Source organism: Tyto alba, unplaced genomic scaffold (genome assembly GCF_018691265.1).
Source record: "Tyto alba isolate M040663 unplaced genomic scaffold, T.alba_DEE_v4.0 Super-Scaffold_20000042, whole genome shotgun sequence".
NCBI classification, from domain to species: domain Eukaryota; kingdom Metazoa; phylum Chordata; class Aves; order Strigiformes; family Tytonidae; genus Tyto; species Tyto alba.
The window spans coordinates 9,770,697-9,792,066 of NW_024881293.1; the positions used below are offsets into that span (position 1 = coordinate 9,770,697).

General features: G+C 63.5%; 1 protein-coding gene across 4 annotated transcripts; it reads right to left on the bottom strand.

Moving 5' to 3' along the window:
• Positions 1–695: 695 nt before the first annotated feature.
• Positions 696–14,220, bottom strand: LOC104367689 (transducin-like enhancer protein 1). 4 transcript variants are annotated; one of them, XM_042794797.1, is made up of 21 exons: positions 14,123–14,220; positions 13,599–13,722; positions 12,808–12,956; positions 12,045–12,108; positions 11,534–11,578; positions 8,186–8,248; positions 7,957–7,998; positions 7,056–7,251; positions 6,535–6,551; positions 6,113–6,217; positions 5,924–5,968; positions 5,472–5,627; positions 5,024–5,153; positions 4,727–4,911; positions 4,577–4,653; positions 4,027–4,276; positions 2,631–2,878; positions 2,236–2,383; positions 2,001–2,151; positions 1,541–1,617; positions 696–1,295 (listed from the first exon to the last, which is right to left on the bottom strand). In XM_042794797.1, the coding sequence occupies exons 2-21, from the start codon at positions 13,620–13,622 to the stop codon at positions 1,188–1,190; spliced, it is 2,280 nt and encodes a 759-aa protein (XP_042650731.1). In that variant the 5' UTR covers positions 13,623–13,722; positions 14,123–14,220; the 3' UTR covers positions 696–1,187. The 4 variants fall into 4 exon arrangements, with proteins under 4 accessions (XP_042650731.1, XP_042650730.1, XP_042650732.1 ...); XM_042794796.1 differs by having other exon boundaries at positions 7,924–7,998; XM_042794798.1 differs by lacking the exons at positions 13,599–13,722; positions 14,123–14,220 and having other exon boundaries at positions 7,924–7,998; positions 12,045–12,304; positions 12,808–12,852.
• Positions 14,221–21,370: the final 7,150 nt, after the last annotated feature.

Consider the following 21,370-nt stretch of genomic DNA (forward strand, 5'->3'; position numbering starts at 1 on the left):
GGGGGCTGATATCACTGCAGAAGGAATGGAAACCTGTCCCTGGGGAGCTGAGTGCCAGCCCCCCTCCCCTGCACTGGCACCTGCAGCGTGCCCAGGGAGCAGCTGGGGTGCAGAGCCCTGCGTTGGGGGCAGGAGCTGCTCCCATCCTGCACCCCCGCCGGGGTACGGAGCGAGGGTCGCATCCCCCAGCAATGCCAGCTCAGCCCAGGCCATGTCTGTGCCCTGATGTGGAGCAGGGGGGGTCCAGGGGAGGCTCCCCCCATCCTCCCTTAGCCAGCAATGCTGAAGAGGCTTTTCCCGGCGTGGGGAGCCGCTCCTGCCCTGGAGGCCGGGCCCAGGGGCATGAGCCAGTGGCACCCTGCTTCCCCGCCAGCCCTCACCGTGGTCGCTGGGCTCTCGGCACAGCCCTGGGTCCCCGCGGCAGCTGTGGCAGGAAGCCAGGCCGATAAGCCAGCGCTGACTGCTCACATCTCATTTCCTTCGAAAACCGCTTCCTCCAGCGCCGGCCTCTCCCCAGCACTGCCCCGGGGATGGCACCCATCCAGCCCCAGGTCACTCGCCACGGGCAAGGCGTCCAGGTGCCAGACCCCACAGCCCTGCCTGGCACAAAGAGCAGCAGCCCAAGGGGCTGGCACCACTGCCCTGCTCCTCAACATGGCTCCATCCCACAGCCACAGAGCACTGAGCCACAGCTGTGCCTTTTTGTTCATTTTTTTAATTAAATACACCCTAGGAGGCACAGAGGGAGATGAGGACAGAGCCCATTCTCCTCCACCTAGCCCAGAGCCTTAACAAAACAAAAACAAAAACAACCCACAGCAAAAAGTTAAAAAAACAAACTTCAAAAAAATCCTAACAGCACCAGACACCGTGACCCCCCTCCCTCCCCAACTCCCCCAGTCCAGATTTAGAAACAAACCAACAAATAAAGACTAAACCAAGGAGAAAGTCCCCAGGAAATTCACTGTGAGCAGCAGCCATCATGTCCCAGCCCAGCATGACACCCGGCCGTGGTCCCCGGGCCACCTCCACTCCTTGCCGCTCTCCTCCGGCTCAGATGCCCCAGCCACGGGCTGCACGTTCTTTGGGAAGTCAGCAGCGGGGCAGGTAGAGTCCGTCCATCCACATGGATGTCTGCCTGTCCACAGGATGTGGGCCCTTCCCCAGAGTTGGCACCTCTCGCGCGCTCAGTAAATGACCTCGTAAACTGTAGCTTTCTTATCCCCTGAGCCAGTCACAATGAACTGGTCATCCGTGGAGACATCGCAGCTGAGGACAGAGGAGGTTTCCTTCGACTGGAGAGAGGAGGGCAGGGGGTAAGTGCACGAAGCAGCCCCAGAGCAAGGTCCCGCTCCCACCCCTTGGGACTTGGGGGCCCGAGCTGTGCCCAGAGAGGCTGCAGGGAGATGCTTGACTTATGGGGCTCGTTATCGCTAAGATCTATTTACAGCATTTACATTTACTGTGCAGTCCTGTCTCTGGGCAACCTCACCCAGAGGAACATCTTCCCCCGACCCCAAAGGCTGCACACGCCCCACACCTGGAAGATGCTGGCTCCGTAGGGCGTCCGCCAGGCGTTCAGCAGGTTGTCCTTCCCTGTGCTCACAAACCACTTCCCTGTGGGAGGGACAGAAGGGACAAAGAGGAGCATTGTGTCACCAAACCAGGCCCCCCAGCTGGATTCCTGCAGCAAATCGTTCCCAGGCTGCCCAGGTGGGGATGAGAAGGCAATGTCTCTGCCGCTTGTTAGCCAAGGAGCTGGTTTAAGGAACACAAAGGGGAGTCCTAGGACAACGGAGCTGAGAGTGCAGCTGTGGGAGTTGCTCCAGGAGGGACAGATGCCCCTTGTTTGAGGGATACCACTGGCATCTGCACAGGACCAGGCTGGCTACTGGAGCCAGTGCTTGCCCCTAGTGCAATTAGCCCTGGGACACTGGCCCAGGAGAGGACACAGCATCCATGAGGTTCCAGAGCCGGGGGGCTGGGACAGGCATGCCTACCGCAGGAGGCGAATTTGAGGGAGAGGACACAGCTCTCGTGGAGGTGCAGCTGGTACTTGTCTGGCTTGGTGACGTGCAGGATCTCCACGTTGCTGCTCTCCATGCCCACTGCCAGCCACTCTCCTGTCGGGCAGTACCCCAGGGAGAAGATCTGAGGGGGTGAGAGACAGGGTCAGGCAGCAGCACGGCAGGTCCCGGTCGGCCCCGGGGTGCTCCCGGGCGTCCCAGCCTTTACCTGGGAGCTGAAGTCATGCTGCTGCAGCTGACGGCCCTCCCGCAGGTCCCAGCACCGCACTGTGTTGTCCAGCCCCCCTGTCCACAGCTTGGTGCCATCGTTAGAGATGTCAATGCAACTGGCACCATCGGTGTGGCCCTGAAACTGCCTGGGAAAGAAGAGGCCAGAGAAGGCAAGGTCAGGGCTGTCAGGGCCATCAGCACCTGCAGTGCAGAGCGCAGGCCGGGGCAGCACCCAGCAGTGACGAGCAGGAGATCCCCGCTGCAAGGACTGGGACTGTCCCATGGCCAGGGTTAGACTGCAGGGAAGGGTGGGGATGGCCCGGAGGAGACTGAGCAGTCCCTGGCCCGAGGACCCTGCATGGCCCTGCCCACACCCCTATGCCCCGGGCTCACCTCACCAGGGTCTGGTTCTGCAGATCCCACACCACGATGTTGCCGTCGCTGCAGCAGGAGAAGCAGACTTTGGCGTCGGGGCTGATGGCCAGGGCGTAGCAGGCGGGGGCAGAGGAGGTGAGCTCGGCCTTGATGCGGGGCGTGGGGGCCGCCAGGTCCCAGATGGAGAGGGTGCTGGCCTCCCCCCCCACGATCAGGCTCCGGCCGTCAGGCAGCAGCTTGCAGGAGCGGATGTAGTTGTCACGGTTCTGGGGTGCAGGAGTGAGGACCCCGTTAGCCCCTTCCTCTGCAGCCCTTCTGCACCCATCCCAAGGGCAGGAACAGCAGCAGCAGGGCAGACTCCAGCCACCCTCCCGGGACAGCAGGGCTGGGGCAGGGGCAGCTGTGCAGCCCACCCCATCCCATGTCCAGAGCAGTCGCCCCGGCCGGCCCCCACAGGAGCCCCCCTCAGTTTGTCACTGCACTATGAACAGCCTCAGGGACATCCTCACCACACAGCATCCCTGCCAGCAGCTGCCTGACAGACCCAGCCGGTCCTGGAGGAGACAAGGGGCAGCTGGGGAGGCAGCTCCAAGGCTGAAACAGCCCATGGCTCCGAGCACTAAAACACCATTTTCCCTTGCTTCCAAATTTCTGATGCAGCTTGAAATTATCATGATTCAGTCATTTCCTTGTTTATGCATCTGTATCTTCAAGGTCAGCACTGTCCAAGAATAATATTTGTCAGGCTGCCCAGGCCCCGAGGCCAGCAAGTCGAGGAAAGGTCTTGGCTTTGGGCTGTTCAAAGCAGGCACAGGGACTCCAATTCCAGCAGCCCGTTTAAAATAAACCTCAAAGAACACAGGTTAAAAATACGTTCAGGTGATAGCTGTGCCTCTGGCTTGGCTCTGGTGAGTTGCTGTGGTCTGACAGTCCATTTCATTTATTTTTAAAAGAAATAGGAGTTCTCCCTCCAGCCAGACTCACACAAGCAAAAGCAGAAAGGAGGACAGAGCTGAATCCGAGTGATGCTTCAACCCATGCAATTCTGGCCTGTACAAAGTGTCTGGCCAAGGGGGGTTGACAACAGCAAAGGCTTGTCTTAGGACAGGTGCTGTCAGACAAAGCAGTGCCAAGGCAGGTGGTGTAAAAGCCTCCCAGCACCTTGGGATGCTCAGGAGGGGACAGTGCAAGTGAGCACACTGCCCGCATGGAGCCACCATCCCTCCCCAGCAGCCCTACACCACCCCTGCTTAGAAACACACACGGAGGCTTTCCCTGATGCACATCATCTCTTTCAGATGCCTCCTGCACCTTTGAGCTCCCCAGATGGGACCCCAGGCCCCCCTTCACCACAGCACGGTGGCACAGTGCAGGGAAACAAGCCGTGCCAGGGTGGTGGTGCACCCCTTCTTACCAAGCAGTCCAGCTGAGCCACGGCCGTCTTGGTGCCTGGCTGCCCCACGTCCCACACCTTCACACAGCCCTTGCCCCCGGTGTAGACGTGTCGCGTGGAGTTGCTGATGGTGACAGCACAGACCACCTCTCCGTGGGTCAGGGTGTGGAGTTGCCGGGCATGGCGGGGGATGCCGGAGCCGATGAGGGCGTCGGGTGGGAAAGGCACCGGCTGCATCTGCCCGTCGGCGCTGACGTGGAAGGAGTAGGCGCTGGAAGGGAGCAGAGCAGTGAGAACCAGCCGAGGATCCTGAACGGAGAGCGGCCAGTGCCACATCAGAGCCAGCATGTCCGACACCGTCAGCGCGGTTTGGAGCCGGAGCAACGCACGGAGCGGTGCCCAGTGACGCCAGGCTGGGCACAGGACAGCCTGTCACTGCCCAGGAACGGGCATCGCCCCACGCCACGCTCCCCATCCCACCGGCCCTGGCCCCCCTGTCCAGCTGAAGCTCTGCAGGACACCTCATCCCCTGCCCCTGGTGCAGCCCCCAACCCAGCATGGCCCCACTTACGGTTTCCCTGAAGTCCCCACTTGCATACTGGCCGCCAGCCCTGGGACGCGCATGTGGGGGTGCGGGTCATAGCCCACCTGGAGGAGACAGTGGGTGAGAGCAGCTCGTGCCCCACGGCCCCATGGCCCCACAGGGAAGAGGCTCACGTACCAGGGGAGAGCGCCCGTAGCTGCCAGCTCCCACGGTGGCTGCGGCCCCGTTGAGCTGCGGGGACATGAGGTGGAGGCTGGCGTAGGCGCCTGTCCCGGCCATGTCCCCGTTCACCGCGGGGTGGGCCATGCCAAAGGCAGCTGAGTAGGGGCTCTGCACTCCCAGGGGGTTCCTCAGGCCCAGGGCTGCCGGAGGAGAGGCAACATGAAGGGATGGGGCCCCGGGTCCGTCCTCGTGTGGGCCAGTGGGACCAGTGCTCGGAGCCGCCCGCCCGGGCCCCGGCAGAGCCAAGCTCACCCAGAGGGTCCACGGGGGCCTTGGCTGCAGTGGGGCGAAACTGCTGGGTGCTGCTGGAGCCCGGAGCCACGGCATCGCCCTGGGAGGTCGGGGTGCTGGACTTCAGGCTGGGCGTCCCTGCCTTCTCCACCTGCCAGGAACAGAGCGGGGAGATCTGCCAGCCGCACTACTACCCTGCTGGGGGGTCTCCTTGGGTCCCCCCCTGTGAGCTGGTCCCTGTTCCTCACTCCTGACAACAGCCCGGCCAGCGCCAAGGTCTGTGGGATGGAACATGAGAGGGGATCTGATGGAACAGGACCCTCCCTGTCCCCCCAGTGTTGCCTCCGCCCCACGGGCTTGGAGGCAGATGGACCCACGTCTGGCAGCTCTGCCAGCCAAGCCCAGGCAGGGGGGACGCGAGCAGAAACCCTGAGCGAAATGCCCCGGCTGCCCCACACCGTGCACGTACCGTGGGCACATCCTTGCTCCGAGACGGGGACGTGCTGCTTGAGGATGCCATGGAGGTCGGGCTGAGCGGCACAGCCTCCTTCCTCCCCAGTGGGACCTTCTCCACCCCATTCTCCCGGGATGAGTAGGAGTGGACACTGTGCGGGGAAGATGGGTCCTGGGGGCAGGAGGGGAGGGAAATCAGCAGGCAGCAGAGCAGGTAGGAACCCAGGGATGTCCCAGGCCATGACGAGCTGGTGGCTTGAGCAAGGACCAGGCTGGGAGCCTGGATCCTGGGGCTCATCGCTGCCACTAGCAATGGTTGGTGAGCATGACCTGGGGGTCCCACTGCCACCTCCCCATGCTGCCCATCTCCACCTGTAACAGCCTGTTAGCCCCCCACTCAGGGAAAGGGATGAGCAGTGCACACCAAACCCAGCCCCTTCCCAGCACCTGGCACTCCAGCACACTGACCTCATCCACCACCAAGTTGTCTTCGCTTTTGTCCGCGTCGCTGCCCTGAAACACAGAGGACAGTTGGAGCCAAAGGGGCTGAGGCTGCCCTCGCTCCCACCCGGGAAGTGCCCAGCAGCATGGGCAGTTCTGCTCGTCGCTCCGCGAGAGGGGACATGGATGCCCCAAGCCCCCCAGCCCCGGGCTCACATAGTCGGTAACGAAGTCCTTCTCCTCCACCTTCCTCTTCTTGCTGCTGCTTAGGTACTCGGAGATGGCTCGTGCCCGCTCCCCATTGGGCAGCACCAGGGAGCTCTGTGGTGGGGGGACACAGCATTAGGGGCCGTGAGCCCCATGCCCGGCTCCCAGCACGGGCAGCACCAATGCGGGGTGCTCAGCCAGCTCAGGCTTCGGCTCCTGCCAAAGGAGCGAGGAGGGGGACAGCATGGTTTGCCCACGTGGCATGGGGAAGGGGTCCCCACGGGAGAGCACCCACCCACATGGCTGTGGGGGCAGTGGGGCCTCGGCCAGGGAGCAGGACCCGTCCCCTGTGCTGCCACCTGCTCCCGGGGTCCTGGCCGGAGCCTGCGCAGCCAGAGGGAAATGGTGCAAGAGAAGAAAAAGGCACTTACTGGGCCGGGGTCTCGCTCTGTCGCCATGGCAGCGTGGAGGCGCAGCAGGAGGAGGAGGAGGAGGGAAGGAGGGACACGCTGTGCCGCGGCCGAGAGCCCCCCGCAAAAGCCGCCCGCTCCTCCCGCGGGTGCCAGGGTGCTCGTGGCAGGGCCGGGCCAGCACTACAGCAGCAGGTTGGTCCTGGGCCCCCACCACAGGTGATCCCTTCCCCAGGCCACCCCACTGCCCTCCCAGGACACACTGCTCAGTGAGGGACATCCCTTCCTCCCCGCCCCCCCCCCCACCCCCCAACCCCTCAGGGCCACCAAGCCTCCCACTCCACCAGCCCAGCCGGGAGCCCCGAGGCACAGACAAGCAGCCCCCAACCCAGCCCTGGCCCCCACCCTGGGGAAGTGCCCGGGAAGAGCACAGGGAGCAGAGGCAGCCCCAGCCCCCTTTCCCTTCCCAGGTTTTCCTGCTGCCAGGAGGCTCACACCTGGGCCCAGCACCCCACAGTCCCGCTCCTGTCCCCCATGCTCACCCCTGGGCTCGGTGTCGTGGACACCTCGGTCATCTTTGGCGAGGAGCTGGGCCTGGGCCCCCAGAGCCCCTGAGAGCGCCAGCAGCCCCGAGGCACTGCTGATGCCAGCGAGGCCCGTGGGCTGCATTCCAGAGGGGTGGGGGGTCAGCGGGATGGGGGGAGCGTGGTGTGAGAGGTGCTGGGTCTGGAGCTGGTGCTGCAAAGGAGCCGGAGGAGAGAGCAGAGCCAAAGGGCTACGTCAGGACAGCTGCTGAGCAGTGGGGGAAGAGGCTGCTCCTCCTCACCGGTAGCCCTGGGTCATCCAGGAGATGGGGAGCTGGGCGAAGAGGGGCAGGACATGCTCCCAGGGTGCCCCCAGACAAGCTGTGGGGGCTACCACATCCCTCCTGCCACCTCCTCCCACCCAGCAACAGCAGCTACTGGGACGGATGAGGAACCCGACCCACATTCCGTATGGACAGGGGACCCTACCCATATTCAAACCACTGCAGTCTCCAGGGAATAACTGAGGTGTGGAGATGGTGGTGACCCTCCCACATCCACCCAGGCCACAGGGCATCAGGGCAGTGACATGCATCAGCCATCACCCCCACACCCTGCTTTGACACCACAGCAGCAGCATCTCCTCCACCCTGAGCGCTGCTGGCAGCCCCCCAGACCAACCTGGCTTGCCCCCTCCTCCCCCTGACTGAACCACGGGTGGGAGAAGGCACTAGGGGCAAGGGGCTGCAGCTGACCCCCGTGTGCTCCGGGCAGGACGGGTCCCCTGCCCAGGGGACGGTGGGAGCACGGGAGGCACCATGGCCTGCGGGAGCCCAGCACCCCAGGCCAGGGGTGGCAGGAAGGGGTGGGCAGAGGGTTGACGTACCCCGATCGCCGCGTTCAGGTCGGTCATAGTCACCTGCTTCGCACGCTCCACGGCCTGGACCACTTGCTGCTGGTGCTGCAGGGAGAGGAGCGTTGTCGGCACCGGGCGATGCCCTGCAGCGAGGAGGGCTGCGGCGGGCTCGTTTCTCCAGGGAATGGGGGAAAGCCAGCCCACCCAGCCTGGCCCGTATCCCTGAGCAGGGACACTCCTCGCGCCCCGAAGGAGCCCTGCACGCCTGGTCGGGGCTCGAGGGCTCACTCACCTCCTGAGACAGGAACGGGATGAGCTGGGCGCAGATCACGTTGAGCCGCTTTGCAATCTCCGTCTGGCAGCAGGAGAGAGGCAGGGCCCATCAGGACAAGGGCCAGAGCTTCCCCCATGCCGAGCAGCCCCTGACACTGCAGGAGACCCCACCCGCCAAGGGTGCCTCCCCCGGCAGGCAGACATCCCCTCCCCATCGACACCCAAGCAGCCACGGGGTGCTGGCACTTGGCCCCAAGCACTGCTGCTCAGCACCAAGGAGCAGAAACAGCCCACAGGGGACCAGGAAAGGTTCTCCTTCCTAACTCCAACCGCTCCAAAACCATCCTCATTCACCACCCTAAGAGGCCCGGGATGGCTCCCCCCTCCTCCCTGCCAGGGACATGGAGCCCCGTGGCCCATGCCACCAAAGGCCATCCCCAAGCAAGCCCCCAGCCCCACGGGTCAGGGCCCCAGCAGGCTCCCCTCCGCTCCCCGCGCAGCCTCCCGCCGGCACCACGACCGCTAATTGCTGCTCTCCCAGCCCGCAGGAAGCCCTGGAGAGGTGCTCTCCTTACAGCTGCTGTTTTTCTGCAACACTTGAATGCCACAGGCAATCAGGAATGCAGAGCGCGGGAGCAGCACGGGGAGGGAGAGCGGCAGCGTGCCGTGCCGCGCTCCCATCACAGCCCACAGCCAGGGCAAGGCCGGCCCCACACTGCACATCCCGGGCTAGGGGACACCGCAGACATTAAGCCATCCCCAGCCCCACAGAAAATCCCTGGGGAGAACCCCCAGGGGCTGTGGGGGTCAGGCCCCTGACCCAAGCACAGCCGAGAGAGCAGCGGAAATGCCCGTGCTGCTCCCCATTGTGCAGAGCGGGGGACCCCACCCCACCTCAGCAGCAGAGAGGGGGCAGAGATCAGCAGCTCTCCCCAAACCCAGGCAGGCTCTGCTCCTGGACAGGCGAGGGATGCCCAGGGCACAGGGGGTCTGGGTAAGGTGCTGTCCCGACCTCCAAGGAGCTCCCTGCCCACTCCGGTGGGGAGGATGAAAGCGTTATGGAGCCAACGTGGAGCTGAAGGTACCCAGACCCTCTTATCAGCCCCAAGAGGAGACCAAAGGCTGAAGGGCCCCAGCAGCCAGGGAATAGCTGAGCCCCCCATCTCCCCGGCAGGACCTCGGGCACATGTTCTGTGCCCGGCTGGTGCAGGCACCGCAGTGCCAGGCCTGGGGCCACAGTGCTGCCCGGCCGGTGTGAGGACACAGACCCAGGGACACCCCCTGCCACCCTCCAGAGCAGCCACCGACACGTTTTTGCCAGACCCACGGAGAACAGAAACAATCCAACACCCGCCCTCGCTTCCCCTTCTGAGGAAGGAAAAAAGAGAAAGAAAAGAAAGAAGGGGAGGGGAGCAAGGAGATTTGGCAGCCGGCAGTTCTGGGAAGGATTTAGCTGTCTCCCGGGGCCAGCAGTGATGGATTCTCTTCCCTAATGCACTGATGGGCAGCAGCTCCTTGGGGAGAGCTGCCTCCAATTCACTCGCACTCGTTAATGTGCAATTTACTGGCACTTTAACGCTCTCAGCATGAAAAATGATCATGCTGTTTGCAGCCCCCCCAGCCACCAGCACCGTCACCTCCCCTCTGGCTCGCGGTGAGCAAGTCCAAGGCCAAGCAGATTCGGGGAGGTGGTTTTATAAAAAGCTACAGGCCCTTTCCATGCCAAAAACAAAACAACAATAAAAAATTAACGTCTCCTGCTCGTTCCTGTCTTGAGCCTCCCCTGCCGAGCCTATGGCTGCTTGAAGAGCTGCAGCACCACAGCCAGCCCCCAAGCCCCATTTCGCCCCAAACCAACCCAGAGCAAGACCGTGCCATGCCTGGGCCCTTGCCTTGCCAGTGCCGGTGCTGACAACGCCAGCACTGTGGGAGCCAGGTGACTGGGGAGCACTGGGGGATGCTGGGCTGGGTGCAGCGAGGACGGAGGCACCATGGCACTACCCTGCCTTCGCCAGCAGCAACGGGGCAAGCGCTTCCCAGGGGTCCCAGGGCAGCTGAGAGCCCTGTCCGTGCCCATGAGCAGCAGCAGATTTAGGGGAAGGGGAGGAGAGACAGCAACCCAATCTCCCTGCAGCGGTGATAACCCGCGGCTCCCGCGCAGGCAGTTCCCGTTTTTCACACAATGGCCGCTGGCTGTCAGAGCAGACTTACGGGCCCTTGTTAAAAGTGCAGACAGCTCGGTGGCAGGCAGCCAGCGGCACCTGGGACTGGCAGAAAACACAAGCCTGCAAGGGCTCGGGGAGAACCGGCAGCCAGATGAGAGGAGCACACAGCCCTCCGGGTCGGGAGGACCCTCAGCATCGCCCCTCGCAAAAGCAGCTTCACACCTTCTCAGCTGGCTTTGTGCGGTGGGGATGGCAGTGCGGGGCAGGGCACACCACGGGGAACAACGAGCATGGCAGAAACACCCCCTCGGCGGGCCTGAAGCCAGCGAGAGCGGCCGCCAGCCTGCCCCGGGCCGGGGGCAAGCACCCCCCGCCCCAGCCAGCTCCCACGCAACAGTTGGCGGAGGCGGCTGCGGGGCGCAGGGTGGGAAGGAAGGAGGCCGTGGCTGCAGCACGCCTCGCCAGGCTCCTCCGCAGCCTCTTTAAAAATAGATGAGAAGAAACCTTCTGTCTCAGAGCAGCTGGTGACCCAGAGCGGCGCAGCAGGAGGGAAGGAGGGAGGGAAGAATGGGGAGGCAGCAAGGGGGGATGTGCAGCCCCGAGCCCTCCGCAAGCCCACCCCACACCCACACCACATCCCCCTCCTCCCCACTTCAGGATGCTCCTCAGCCCTGGCCCCCGGTGAGCTGCCCCCAGGGCCCGCAGGTACCGGACAGTTGCAAAGGCAGCGAGCCAGAGCTCGTCACCCTGTCCATCACCCTGCCATTGCCATCAGGCTGCAGCACCCCTTGCCCCGCGGGAGCCAGTCTCCTCCATGACAGTCCCCAAGAGCCGCTCACAACCAGTGTGAGCAGCCATGCAAGCACCAGTCCTCCACCGCCTCTCTCGAGCACAACGCGACCCGCCCAGGAATGCGCACCCGGAACCCCGCAAGCAAGCAGCAGCTCACGCTGGAGCACACAAGTGTGTGCAGGGAACTGAGGAGGCAGGCCAAGGCTGTAATGCGGAGCAGCGCAGAGCTCCTGAAGCACAGAGAAGGGAGCACCTCCCCCACAAGCACAGCCGTCCCTGGGCTACGGCAGGGAGTGACTTCCCACGCCTCCCATGGGAAGGGACGACCCCAAAGGGCTCAGATGGCAAGGTGGGGATGGGGAGCAGGGACAGGGGAGCCGGGACAATGCTCCCATCCCACCCAGACTCACCTGTTTGTGCATCTCGATGTTCAGGCCGTAGGACATCTCATAGTACTGCGAGGGAGAGAAGGCAGCATCAGTACAGCTGGGATGCCCAGGGGGACTTACAACCAGAAAGTCCTCTCCGGTGTTGGGAGTGTGGGGTCAGCCCAGCCACAAATGCCCACGCTGTGCCCAGACCAGGAGGAGAACACGGTCCCCAGCTCCACTCCCAGGAGCAGAGGTCTCTCCGACACACGGCCACAGAACAGACACGGTCCTCCCAAGGCTCCCACTCGCTGCCCGCGGGAAAGGAGGAGGCAACCTGTGCGGGAGCTGCGGCAGCAAGCCCTGCTCAAACACCACAGCTCATTTTTGGGGAAAAAAGAGACAGTAACAGTCACAGGAACCAGATCTCAGGGCCTGGCCACACAACCCAAATGCAAAGGGAAGCCCAAGCAACCCAGGGTTGCCTGTCCTTTGATGGTTCAGAGGAGACAACCCCCCACCACCCTCCTCCTTTCAGGTGGAGCTCACTAACCATGACATAATGACGCTGGATTTCCGTCTTTTCTGTTGCCAGCTTTTCACATTCTAACTTCAAGCTGTAAAAAATAAAGGGGAGAGGGAGGGAGGAAGGGAGAGGGAGAGACCCCCTGGTTCCCCCCCAGACAAGATTTCCCAGGCTGGACAGAGCACAAGCCCTCCCAGTGCACCACGTGCTTCAGCCTCCTGCTCTCAGATTCAATCCTGTCTCCCAGCACAAGCCAAGAAAACCACCTGAAAGAGGGCAGGAAGGGGCTGATAAAGAGGAGAGAGACAGCAAAAGGGATCCAGGCATCAGGGAGCAATCTGCACAGAGTTTTAACCCCCTCCCCAGCATCTGCTTCCCAAATGGAGTGAGCTGCAAAGCCGAGCTACATTTCAAACCTTGCTCTGCCCCAGCATGGTGTGGGGAAGGGGAAGTGATCCTGGCCAGTATCGGGGGGGATCAGAGGGACTCCAGGTCTGCTAAGTGACGGCTCCAGCTCAGCCCAGAAGCCAGGCCCTGGAAGCCAGCAGCCTCATCCTGGGGCTTTTGGCAGGAGGAGGGCGAGTTTCCCCTTCACATAGTGTCATTTCAAGCTACCAAGGTGGTGGCTTGGCACAGCTGTCCTCCAGATGGACCAGTGCCCGCACCAGCATGGGACGGTGCTTCCCACCAGCCTGCACTGATGCCCAGTGCCGAGGGGTAGCCCGCCTCTTGCCAGCACCAGCTAAGTGCCCAGTGCCTTGCTGGCATGTGAGCTCTGGCATCTTCTCACCTGTGGTATTGGTTCTGCAGGAACTGGAATTCCTCCTTGATGCGGTCCAAGGTCTCTGGGTAAGTCAGCTTGAGGGACTGGGGGGTGCTGGGGATGGCACTGGCAGCGACAGCAGCTCCCGAGGCAGCAGAGGGTGCCTGGAGATGGGCCTGGGCAGAGGAGGGGATGCCCAGGGTCACTGCTGCTGGCCCAGCGTGGCTTGCGGGTCCCCGGGAATTTCCTGCACCCGGGGAAGAGGCTACGGGCACATCTGGGAGAACAGCATGTGGAGGAGGCAGTAGAAAGAGTTACTGCTGAGGAAACTGGCCCCAGCTAGGCACCAAGGGCAATCATCCTCCACCTTTTCAGCATCGGTTCAGTCACTGAGCCAGAAGGGGAGGATTAACAACCATGGGTGGCACAGAGTATGCAGCCTGCGCAGGCAGAGCCTAAAACCCACCCTGTCCCCCTCACCCAGCCCTGGGGGTCTGCCCTCACCCCCGTGCCACATGGCAGAGCTTCCCACCAGCTCATCACCAGTCCCACCATCCTGCCCCGATTGCAATTCAGCTTCCAGCATGTCACAAAACCGAAACCCTGCTGCGTTGAGGCTCAGCATCAGTTTGGGAAGAGCCACAACACCACTCCTAAGCGCGTCACACACGGTGGGCACAACTCCCCAGGCCAAGGCCGACCCCTCCTGCACCCCGCGGGGCGAGGAGCTCGGTTTGGGGCACAGGCCCGTGGCAAAGGCCAGGCCAGCACGTGCTTGCCCATAGCCCAGAGGGGACGAGGCCGAGCCACGGTCTCACCGGAGGCCGATTCTGCGGGAACATCTTTGGCACCGGCCAGACTCAGGATCCCTCTCGCCGCTCCGGGCCCCGCTGCAGGCTCAGGACGGGGGCCTGGGGACGCTTCCCAGCTCCGGATCAGACCCTGGGAGAGATGGGGAGTGAGCGCCCGCACTGCCCGCTCACGCCGCCGGGCTGAGCTCCGGGGCCCCGGCCCCGCCCGCAGCTCGGGACCTCCGCACGGCCGAGCCGCTCTGCATCCCCCCGGGGCTCCCCACGCCCGCCGCGGGACCCCCCCCCCCCACCGGCTCCCCGCCCCCAGCTCCGGCTCCACCGCCCCCGGCCCCGCCGCGGGCACGGCCCAGGCCCGCGCCCCCCCGCGCCGCACAGACAATGGCCCCGCCGTCGCCCGCAGCAGGTAACGGCCGCGAGGAGGGACCGGACCGGCCGCCGCCGCAGCCCCGAGCGGGGCCGGACCCCCCCGGCGGGAGTCGTGGAGCGGTCCCGGCGCGGCGGAGCCCGAACCGGCGCGGGGCAGGACTCACCGCGCTGCTGGCCCTGGCCCCGGCCCCGGGCGTGCGCCCCGCAGGCGAGGCGGGCCGGGCCGGGCTGAACCGGACCGAACCGAGCCGCACCGGGCCGGGCTGGGCCGCACCGCTCCGCACCGCACCGCGCCGGGCCGGGCCGGCCACGCCCACGCCCCCGCCCCGGTCACGCCCCCGCCCCGCCCCGCCCCGCCCGCCGCGGCAGCCGCGCTGCGGAGCGCGCGATCAATGAACGAGCGCCAGCGCCAGCTCCACGTGGGGCCTGGCCCGTGCGGGCGATCGCCCCGGCCGCCAGCCAATGGGAGTGCCGCGGGAGCGGCCCGCCCCCACGTGGGGCGCGCCAGGCCGCCTTCCCATTGGTCAGCCGGGCAGGCCGCCGTGGAAGGTGTCAATCTGGGAAGCCGAAGAGGAGGCGGTGCGGGTGGGGAGCGGCGGTTAACCCGTGCGGCGCCGGGCGGGCGGGGGGGTGGGGGGGGGAGGGAGGCGCCGGGGGGAGCGGGGGCGGCCCCGGGACCCCCCCAGTGGGGCACGGCCCGTCCCCCCCCGCGGCACGGGCACCCCCGGCACCGCAGCTCCGCCCGCGAAACGGCGCCCTCGGGTTTGCACCGACCTCGGGCCCTGCGCCGCACCGCCCCCGCCCGCCCCGGCAGCGCGGGGTCCGGGGGATTTTTCCTAATAAACACGAAACACAAGAAGTCGTCGACGCCCACCACCCCCCATCCCCTTTCTTTTTTTTTTTTTTTTTAATCAAGAAAAGAAAATAAACGAAACCCGAAATCCTCCCCTGGGGCTGCAGGCTTCGGCTCACCGAGAATTCCCTGCGCCGTGTGATGGCGGGGAGCGGCAGCATCCCTCTCCCCCAGTCCCCAGATCCCCCCTGTTCGGGACCCCCCCTGCATCCCGCCCCTGCCCGCCAGCAAAGGGGTCTGGCATCCAGCTGGCCCAGATGTGGGTTTCCAGCACCCCAGACCCCCTCCCTGCCACCACCCGCCGCACAAGGCAGCTTTCCCCGGGAGGCCGTTGCCCTTGGGAAACCTCAAGCATGAGCTGGGGACAGGGACCCCCACATTACCAGCCCACTTGCCCTACACCAGCCCCACTGCCCCCACCCAGTGCTGCCCACCCTCCTCCCCAGAGCCCCGCTGTGCTTCCAGTCAGTAGGCTGGGGTCCATACAGCCCACTGTTTTTTTTTCCCGTGGGTTTTCTGCCATTTTTCTCCTTTCAGGGAGATCGTTTGTTGTTCGACATTTTCTGCTGCCTGCAGGTCAATCCGGGCTTACACAGAGCAGGAAATAAAACATTTGAAGAGCAGCAGCTGTGAGGGGTCAGCTTCTCCTCCTGTTTAACCTTAATCCACCAACAGGCCCAGCCCCCTTCCTCCCCACCACAGCTCCATCCTCTCCGTCCTGTCACCATTCGGGAAGGCAGCGATGCCATCAGCCCATGGGACAGACCCGTCCTCACATCAGAGCGCACAGACACAGGCTTTCCAGGATGATCAAAGTGACTCCTCTGAGCAGAAAGCAAAGCAAACCCAGACACTTCCCCAGCCCCTTTTCCTTCACCCAGATGGTGTTTATCCAGAGAGACATCAACTCTGGACATCCTGCAGAGTTAAAGTTTGCTGTTAAATGCACCCCTTAAATTACCTGATCATGGCATCTGCAGAGTCTTCCTGCGCCCATGGGTGACTGCTTTTAAGGGCTCACATCTGCAGATTGCCTAGAGTGGGGACAGCACATGGTTCTGCATTTACAACAGGAGGGGAAAAATACAACAGAAAGTGAATTATCCCAAAATGTATACACAGAGACACAGTCACACACATAAACACATGCCTGCACAAGTTAGGAAAGAAATAGGCTGATGGGAAGGAAAAGCAACAACCCAAATGTCCAAGCTTGATCTGCTTTTCATATTTGGTTTATTTTGCAGCCATTTTGCATCTTCAGGACACCCTGTGATCCCAGTCCCCCGCCGGCCGAGATGAGGCTGGGAAGGTGGGTTTGAACTTGCCTTTGCCTCTGCTCCCATCACCATCACACCAGTGTGTGCAGCTGCTCACGCCAGTTCTGCACTGGTGGGGTACACAGCAGGGGAACAAAAGCCCGTCCTCGGGAGTCACCACTCGCCTCCAGGCCCTGGTAGAAAAGAACAATAATAATAATAACCTCAACAAAACCACTGAAATAGAGCATGACTGCGCAAAGGCCACCCTGCACGTGCCTGGAGGGCTCAAGAGACCCAGACTGATGGGCTGTGCAGTCCCCTCGGGCTCTGAGCAGGGTTTTCCAGCCATGAACCAGGTCCTGCTTGGCTTTACAGAGCCAGGGACCACCTCCAGTCCCAGCCTATTTTGCCCCATCTGTGTCCCAGCAGTCCCAGCATTTTCTGAGAGCAGCTGTGGTCTTAGATGGGTGATCTCCCACTACCCAGCTCTGCTGAGGAGAACCAGAGAGGGAGACACCCTCTCTGAAGATGGAGAGGGCTGAGGATGCCCCCAGTCTCGTTGCACCCGCTCTGGTCTCCCAGAGACCTGTGGGGTTTGTGCTCTGTGGAGGGGGGGTGCTGGGACTGGGGAGACAGAGCAGCAGGAGAACAGTCTCCCAGCCCTTATTATATTTTAAAATGTAATAACAGCGCAATGTCTATTTTTGTAGATGGAACAGATCATTTCTGGAAGAGAACCATAAATCTCAAAGGGAGGGGAAATAATTTGGCCAAGGTCATGTTAAGGCAGCAAGAGTGTAAAAGGGAAAAATATTAAAATAACAACAAAAAAAAGCAGTTGAGAGCTGGACTGACACACCATCTCCACTCCAAGCCCCCTCCCCAGCCTGGAAACACCATCCTCTCTGTCCTGCTGCTCCCTGCCCTGCTGCCCTGCTGCTTCCCAGCATCACCCCATGGGGCTGAGGGAGCTGAGATGGGTGTGAGAGGCTGGCTGGCTGGGAGAGGCCAAAGGAGCAGAGGAGAACAGAAACCCCAGAGAGGGGGCCCGGCAGGACCCTGGTGCCTTCACGGCCTGGTGCAGCCCCCTCGAGTCCCTCTCCCCTGGCCACAGCAGACCCTGCACACTGCGCTGGGCTCGGGGAGCACTCAGCCATGCCATGGGACTGGGGACAGGCTCGTGCTCCTGCGTGCTGGGGGGATGATGTATGTGAGACGGCACTGGGCTGTCACAGGGGGAATTGCCCCCCCCCCAGCTGTGCTGCTCCCCAGCGCAATGGCAGAAGAGCTGGGCAACGCTGATGCAGCACTGCTAAGGAAGGCAGCGAAGCTGCTGGCAGATCCCTCTGCCCTGCCGCTGCCGCTGTCATGTCTCTTGTCCTCGCCCGCTCCCAGCCAGGCAGCAGCCCCTCTATCCCAGCCGGGCCCAGGTGCCAGGGCTCTGGCAGCACCATCCATCACCGCCGGCTGCCCGCACCGGCCATCCTGGGCAGAGCGGGCAGAGGAGAGGCACAGGCTTGGCAGGGCCTGACCTGCTCGTGCCGTCTGGGCCATTGCTTGTCCAGCAGCCAGCTCTCACGCAGCAGCTCCAAGAGGCAGAGACACGCTGGCAGCAGGGTGATCCCTGCCAGAACGGAAAGGGACCTGCAGCCTCCAGCGGCCTCACAGGGCAGCTCTGGTTTGGTGGGCACACCATGGTAGGAATGAGAAAGGAAAGGACCCCAGGAATACCCACTTCATCTGCCATCGCTCAGGCCAGGCCTTTCCCTGAGCAAGAGCCAGGACCGGTGGGGAAAGGCCAGCCGTCCCGCAGCAGGGCTGGCACTCAGCAGCCCCACGCTTCCGGAGAGCACATCCCTGGCAGCGCCGCATCTCTGCGCGGCTCCTGGCAAGCGGCAGAAAACAAACTGCTGCTCATACCCTCTGGCTGCTTCCCCAGGCTTGGCTGCCAGCTCCTCCATGCCAGAGCAGCTCTAGTGGGGCCGGGGTTATGTGGCGGGGAGGGCTCCTGGCGGTGCCTGCTGCCCCAGCCCCTTGCTCTGCCGAGGGGCGTCCCCAGCCAGCCCCAGCCCCTGTGCCAGGGACCGGAGCAGGGTGACCCTGCACGCTGCAGTGGGACGGGGCACGGGCTTGGGACAGGCTCTTGCCTGGATGCTCTGATGAGAAAGAGGCATCATTTACCAGCCTCCCATGGGAGGGCTTTCCCCTCCTCCCTTCCTCCTTCTCTTGCTATTTGATTTCTTCTCTAGCCTCCTCCTTCCCCTATTCAGTGAGATCAAAGTCTTTGGCATCGGCCACATTTCATAGGAATCGTCGATTAAAGGGTGTGGGGGGAGGCGGCACTCATGGGATCAGAGGAGGAGAAGAAGGAGGAGGAGGAGGAGAGGCTGGAGGGAGCACCCGGGCCCCGCGCAAGGTCCGGGGCGGGCGCGGCGGCCCTGCGGTGCTGCCGGGGGCAGGGGGCTCCTCCGGCCGTACCCCCCCATGGGCTTAACAGCCCCGGGCCACCCCAGCCGGGGTCCCGGTGGAGGGGCGGACTCCGCGGGCACCGGCGGCGGGAGGGCCGGGGCGGCTCCGCCGGGCTCTTGCTGCCCTCTGCCGCCGGTGAGCCCCGGTGCTGCCCGCCGCCGAGCCGGCTCCGGCAGCGGGACGGGGCACTCGCCGCCCGGCAGCGGAGGGGACGGTCCCTGCTCCCCAGGGAGCTCACGGGCTGATGCCAGGGGCGCGGTCTGCCCCTCACCCACAACCGCTCTGTCCCCCACAGCCCCCGAGGGCCATGCTAGGCAGCACTGCTGCCTCCAGGGGCCACAGCCTGGGGGTCCCCGCCTGGACACCCCAGCTTTGCCCTCACCATGCTGAGGAGAAGAGGCCCACACGGCGCGGCAGTCTTCCTCTGCATCGCTTCCTCGCAGGCAGGGAGCTGCAAGCATGCCCACCTGAAGGTGCAACCTGCTGCACCCGTGGGCATCGGTCCCCCTCCCCAGGGCAGTCCCTGAGCAGGGGGCACCTCAAGCGCCCCCAGCTGCAGGCTCATCTGGTGGCAGCCTCCTCCCGTGGCTGCCGGCCAGGGAATGGGATGTTTAGGGGATGAGTAACATCCTTCCTGGCAAGGCCTCTACCCGCTCCTGGAAGCGTGTTGCGGGCACCAGGAAGCTCAGCCCCTTCGCCTGCCTCTTGCCCCAGTCCGCTGGGGAAAGAAGCCAAGAGCAGGAGGCAACTTGGAGATGGGGCCAGGGCAAATGAACCCAGACGTAGGCCCTTGAACTAGCAGGAGGAGTCCCAGGTGCCAGGGAGAGGGGAAGGAAGATGCTGCGTGGCAAAGCAGGAGCCAGCCAGGAGGCACAGGTTGGGGGAGGCAGCCCAGGGCCCCCTCTGGAGTGGGGCTGGAAGCCAGAGCGTGGCTGAGCGCTGCCAGAAGCAGCTTATTTTGGAAAGGAGGCGTCTTGGCTGAGCACTTGGTGAGTGGAGCTGCTGACGCTGGGGAACAGGACGGCTCTCAGAGAGTAGGTCCCAGCCATGCCTCGCAGGCCAACGCTGCTTGGCTTCAGCTTGTGGCTGAATCTGCATCGGCACAACCAGGACTGGATCCCTAACTCCTGAGTCACCCAGTGCAAAGGGGATTTGGACACCCCAGTCACAAGCCGGCACAATGCCCAGGGCCACAACTCACCCTGAATGCGAGAGGAGCTGCTTCGGATCCACCAAGCAGGATGCACGGAGCTCTTACCATCTCTGACCCACAGGGCTTGATACAACCTGAGGCCTTGAATGGGGAAAGTGAGGCACACAAGCTGGTGTGGGGCACTTTTTACCCCACTACTAGACCCTGGTCCCCCACTCTCAGCTCCCAAGAGCAGTACCAGCCCCGCTCTGCCAGCAGCGCAGCCAGCCCAGCCCCTCCTGGTGCTCGGCCCCGGGGGATGCAGCAGCCCCCTCACCGGCAGCGGGGTCTGGCCCCGAGCTGGAGCAACGCTGGTGGCACACCACAGTGTTCAGCCATGACCAGAGCTAGCCAAGGTGGGAGGGATTGCAGACTTTGCAGCAGAAACTGGACCTGCTTCACCTTCCTGAGTGCTCTGCTGCTGTCCACGGGGCCGAGGAGCCGGCACACAGGCAGCTCCCTGACAGCATCCCCCATCCTTCCAGAGAGGGGCTGGGGAACACACACAGGGCAGGGGCTGGCTGCAGCTCACAGCCCCTCAATGTGTCCAGACACAGCTTGGGAGCTCCCTCCAACTGCAGGTTACTGGTGGCTTGGTGTGCCGTGACTTTGGTGAGGTCTCAGCCCTTCTCCCACTCTGGGGGCATGGCTGGGAAGAGGCCCCCAGCTCCATCCACCCAAGGAAGGAGCAGCCGAGCTCCCCACTGCACACCAGGCTGCCCTGCCCTTTGGAGCCACACACTGCAGCATTGTGGCCCAGCTGGTTTTTCCAGAGATGCATCCAAGGGGCGAAATCAGATCTCAAGGGAAAGGAGCAGGCACGTTCCTGGCTGCACGGAGGAGCTGTCGAGGCAATGCCAGGAACTGGGGCAGCTGCTGGACACTGCAGCCCGGCCAGAGAAAACCCAGCAGACAAGCTCCCGAACCTTGCTGCCCCCAACTCCAGGAACTGCTGCTCCTTTACAGACCTTTGTTTGCAAACCCTGCAGCAGAGACGCCCTGCCCTGGCACTTCCCATCAGCTTTGTTTTACACCATCAGATGTTAAACAACCAGCCCAGAGGGCTGGGACAGGAGGAAGGACCCTGCTGGGGGACCAGGGAAGGGCCTGCGGGAAGAAAGCTCTCAAAGGAAAACAGAAAAGCAGCGTGAGGCGAGGGAGTTCCCTCCGCACAGGGAAGGTATTTTTGGTCAGGGCTTGTCTAGACTGGAGTAACCCACACTGTGTAAGCACATCGACACCACGCAGCAAGCCCAGGGCATGCAGGGCGCCTGCTGTTCCCAGCCAGGACAGACCTGGCTGTGCTGACCAAGGGTGGGCAAGAGGCTGAGCCAGAGCTGACCCCAGGACTGGCCATCCCAGCCCCCCAAGGGACTGGGGCAACCCCAGGTGCTGCTGGGCCCTGTCCCCCCAGACTCAGTACCCTGTAGAGCCCAGGACAGGCCCAAGTGGAGGGAGATTACAGCAGCCAGGACTTGAGAGGTCCAGCCGGGGTTCCCTGTGCCACAGTGGCAGCTCTGCCCACCTCCAGTAAGCTGTGGGCAGGACCCAAGCATCCCCGAGCACTGTGGGCAGAGCTGGGATGCCCCCATCTTGGCCCAGACCCCAGAACTGGGCAGGGCTGTTGCTGACCCTG

Bases quoted from the DNA above. Each gene is read 5' to 3' on its own strand.
- LOC104367689 (XM_042794796.1), bottom strand. From the start codon at position 13,622: ATGTTCCCGCAGAATCGGCCTCCG. The intron at 5,969-6,112 runs GTGAGCCCGGGG...TCTGTGTTTCAG, and splicing joins AGGACTTCGTTACCGACTAT to GGCAGCGACGCGGACAAAAG. The intron at 5,628-5,923 runs GTCAGTGTGCTG...TCCTGCCCCCAG, and splicing joins ACAACTTGGTGGTGGATGAG to GACCCATCTTCCCCGCACAG.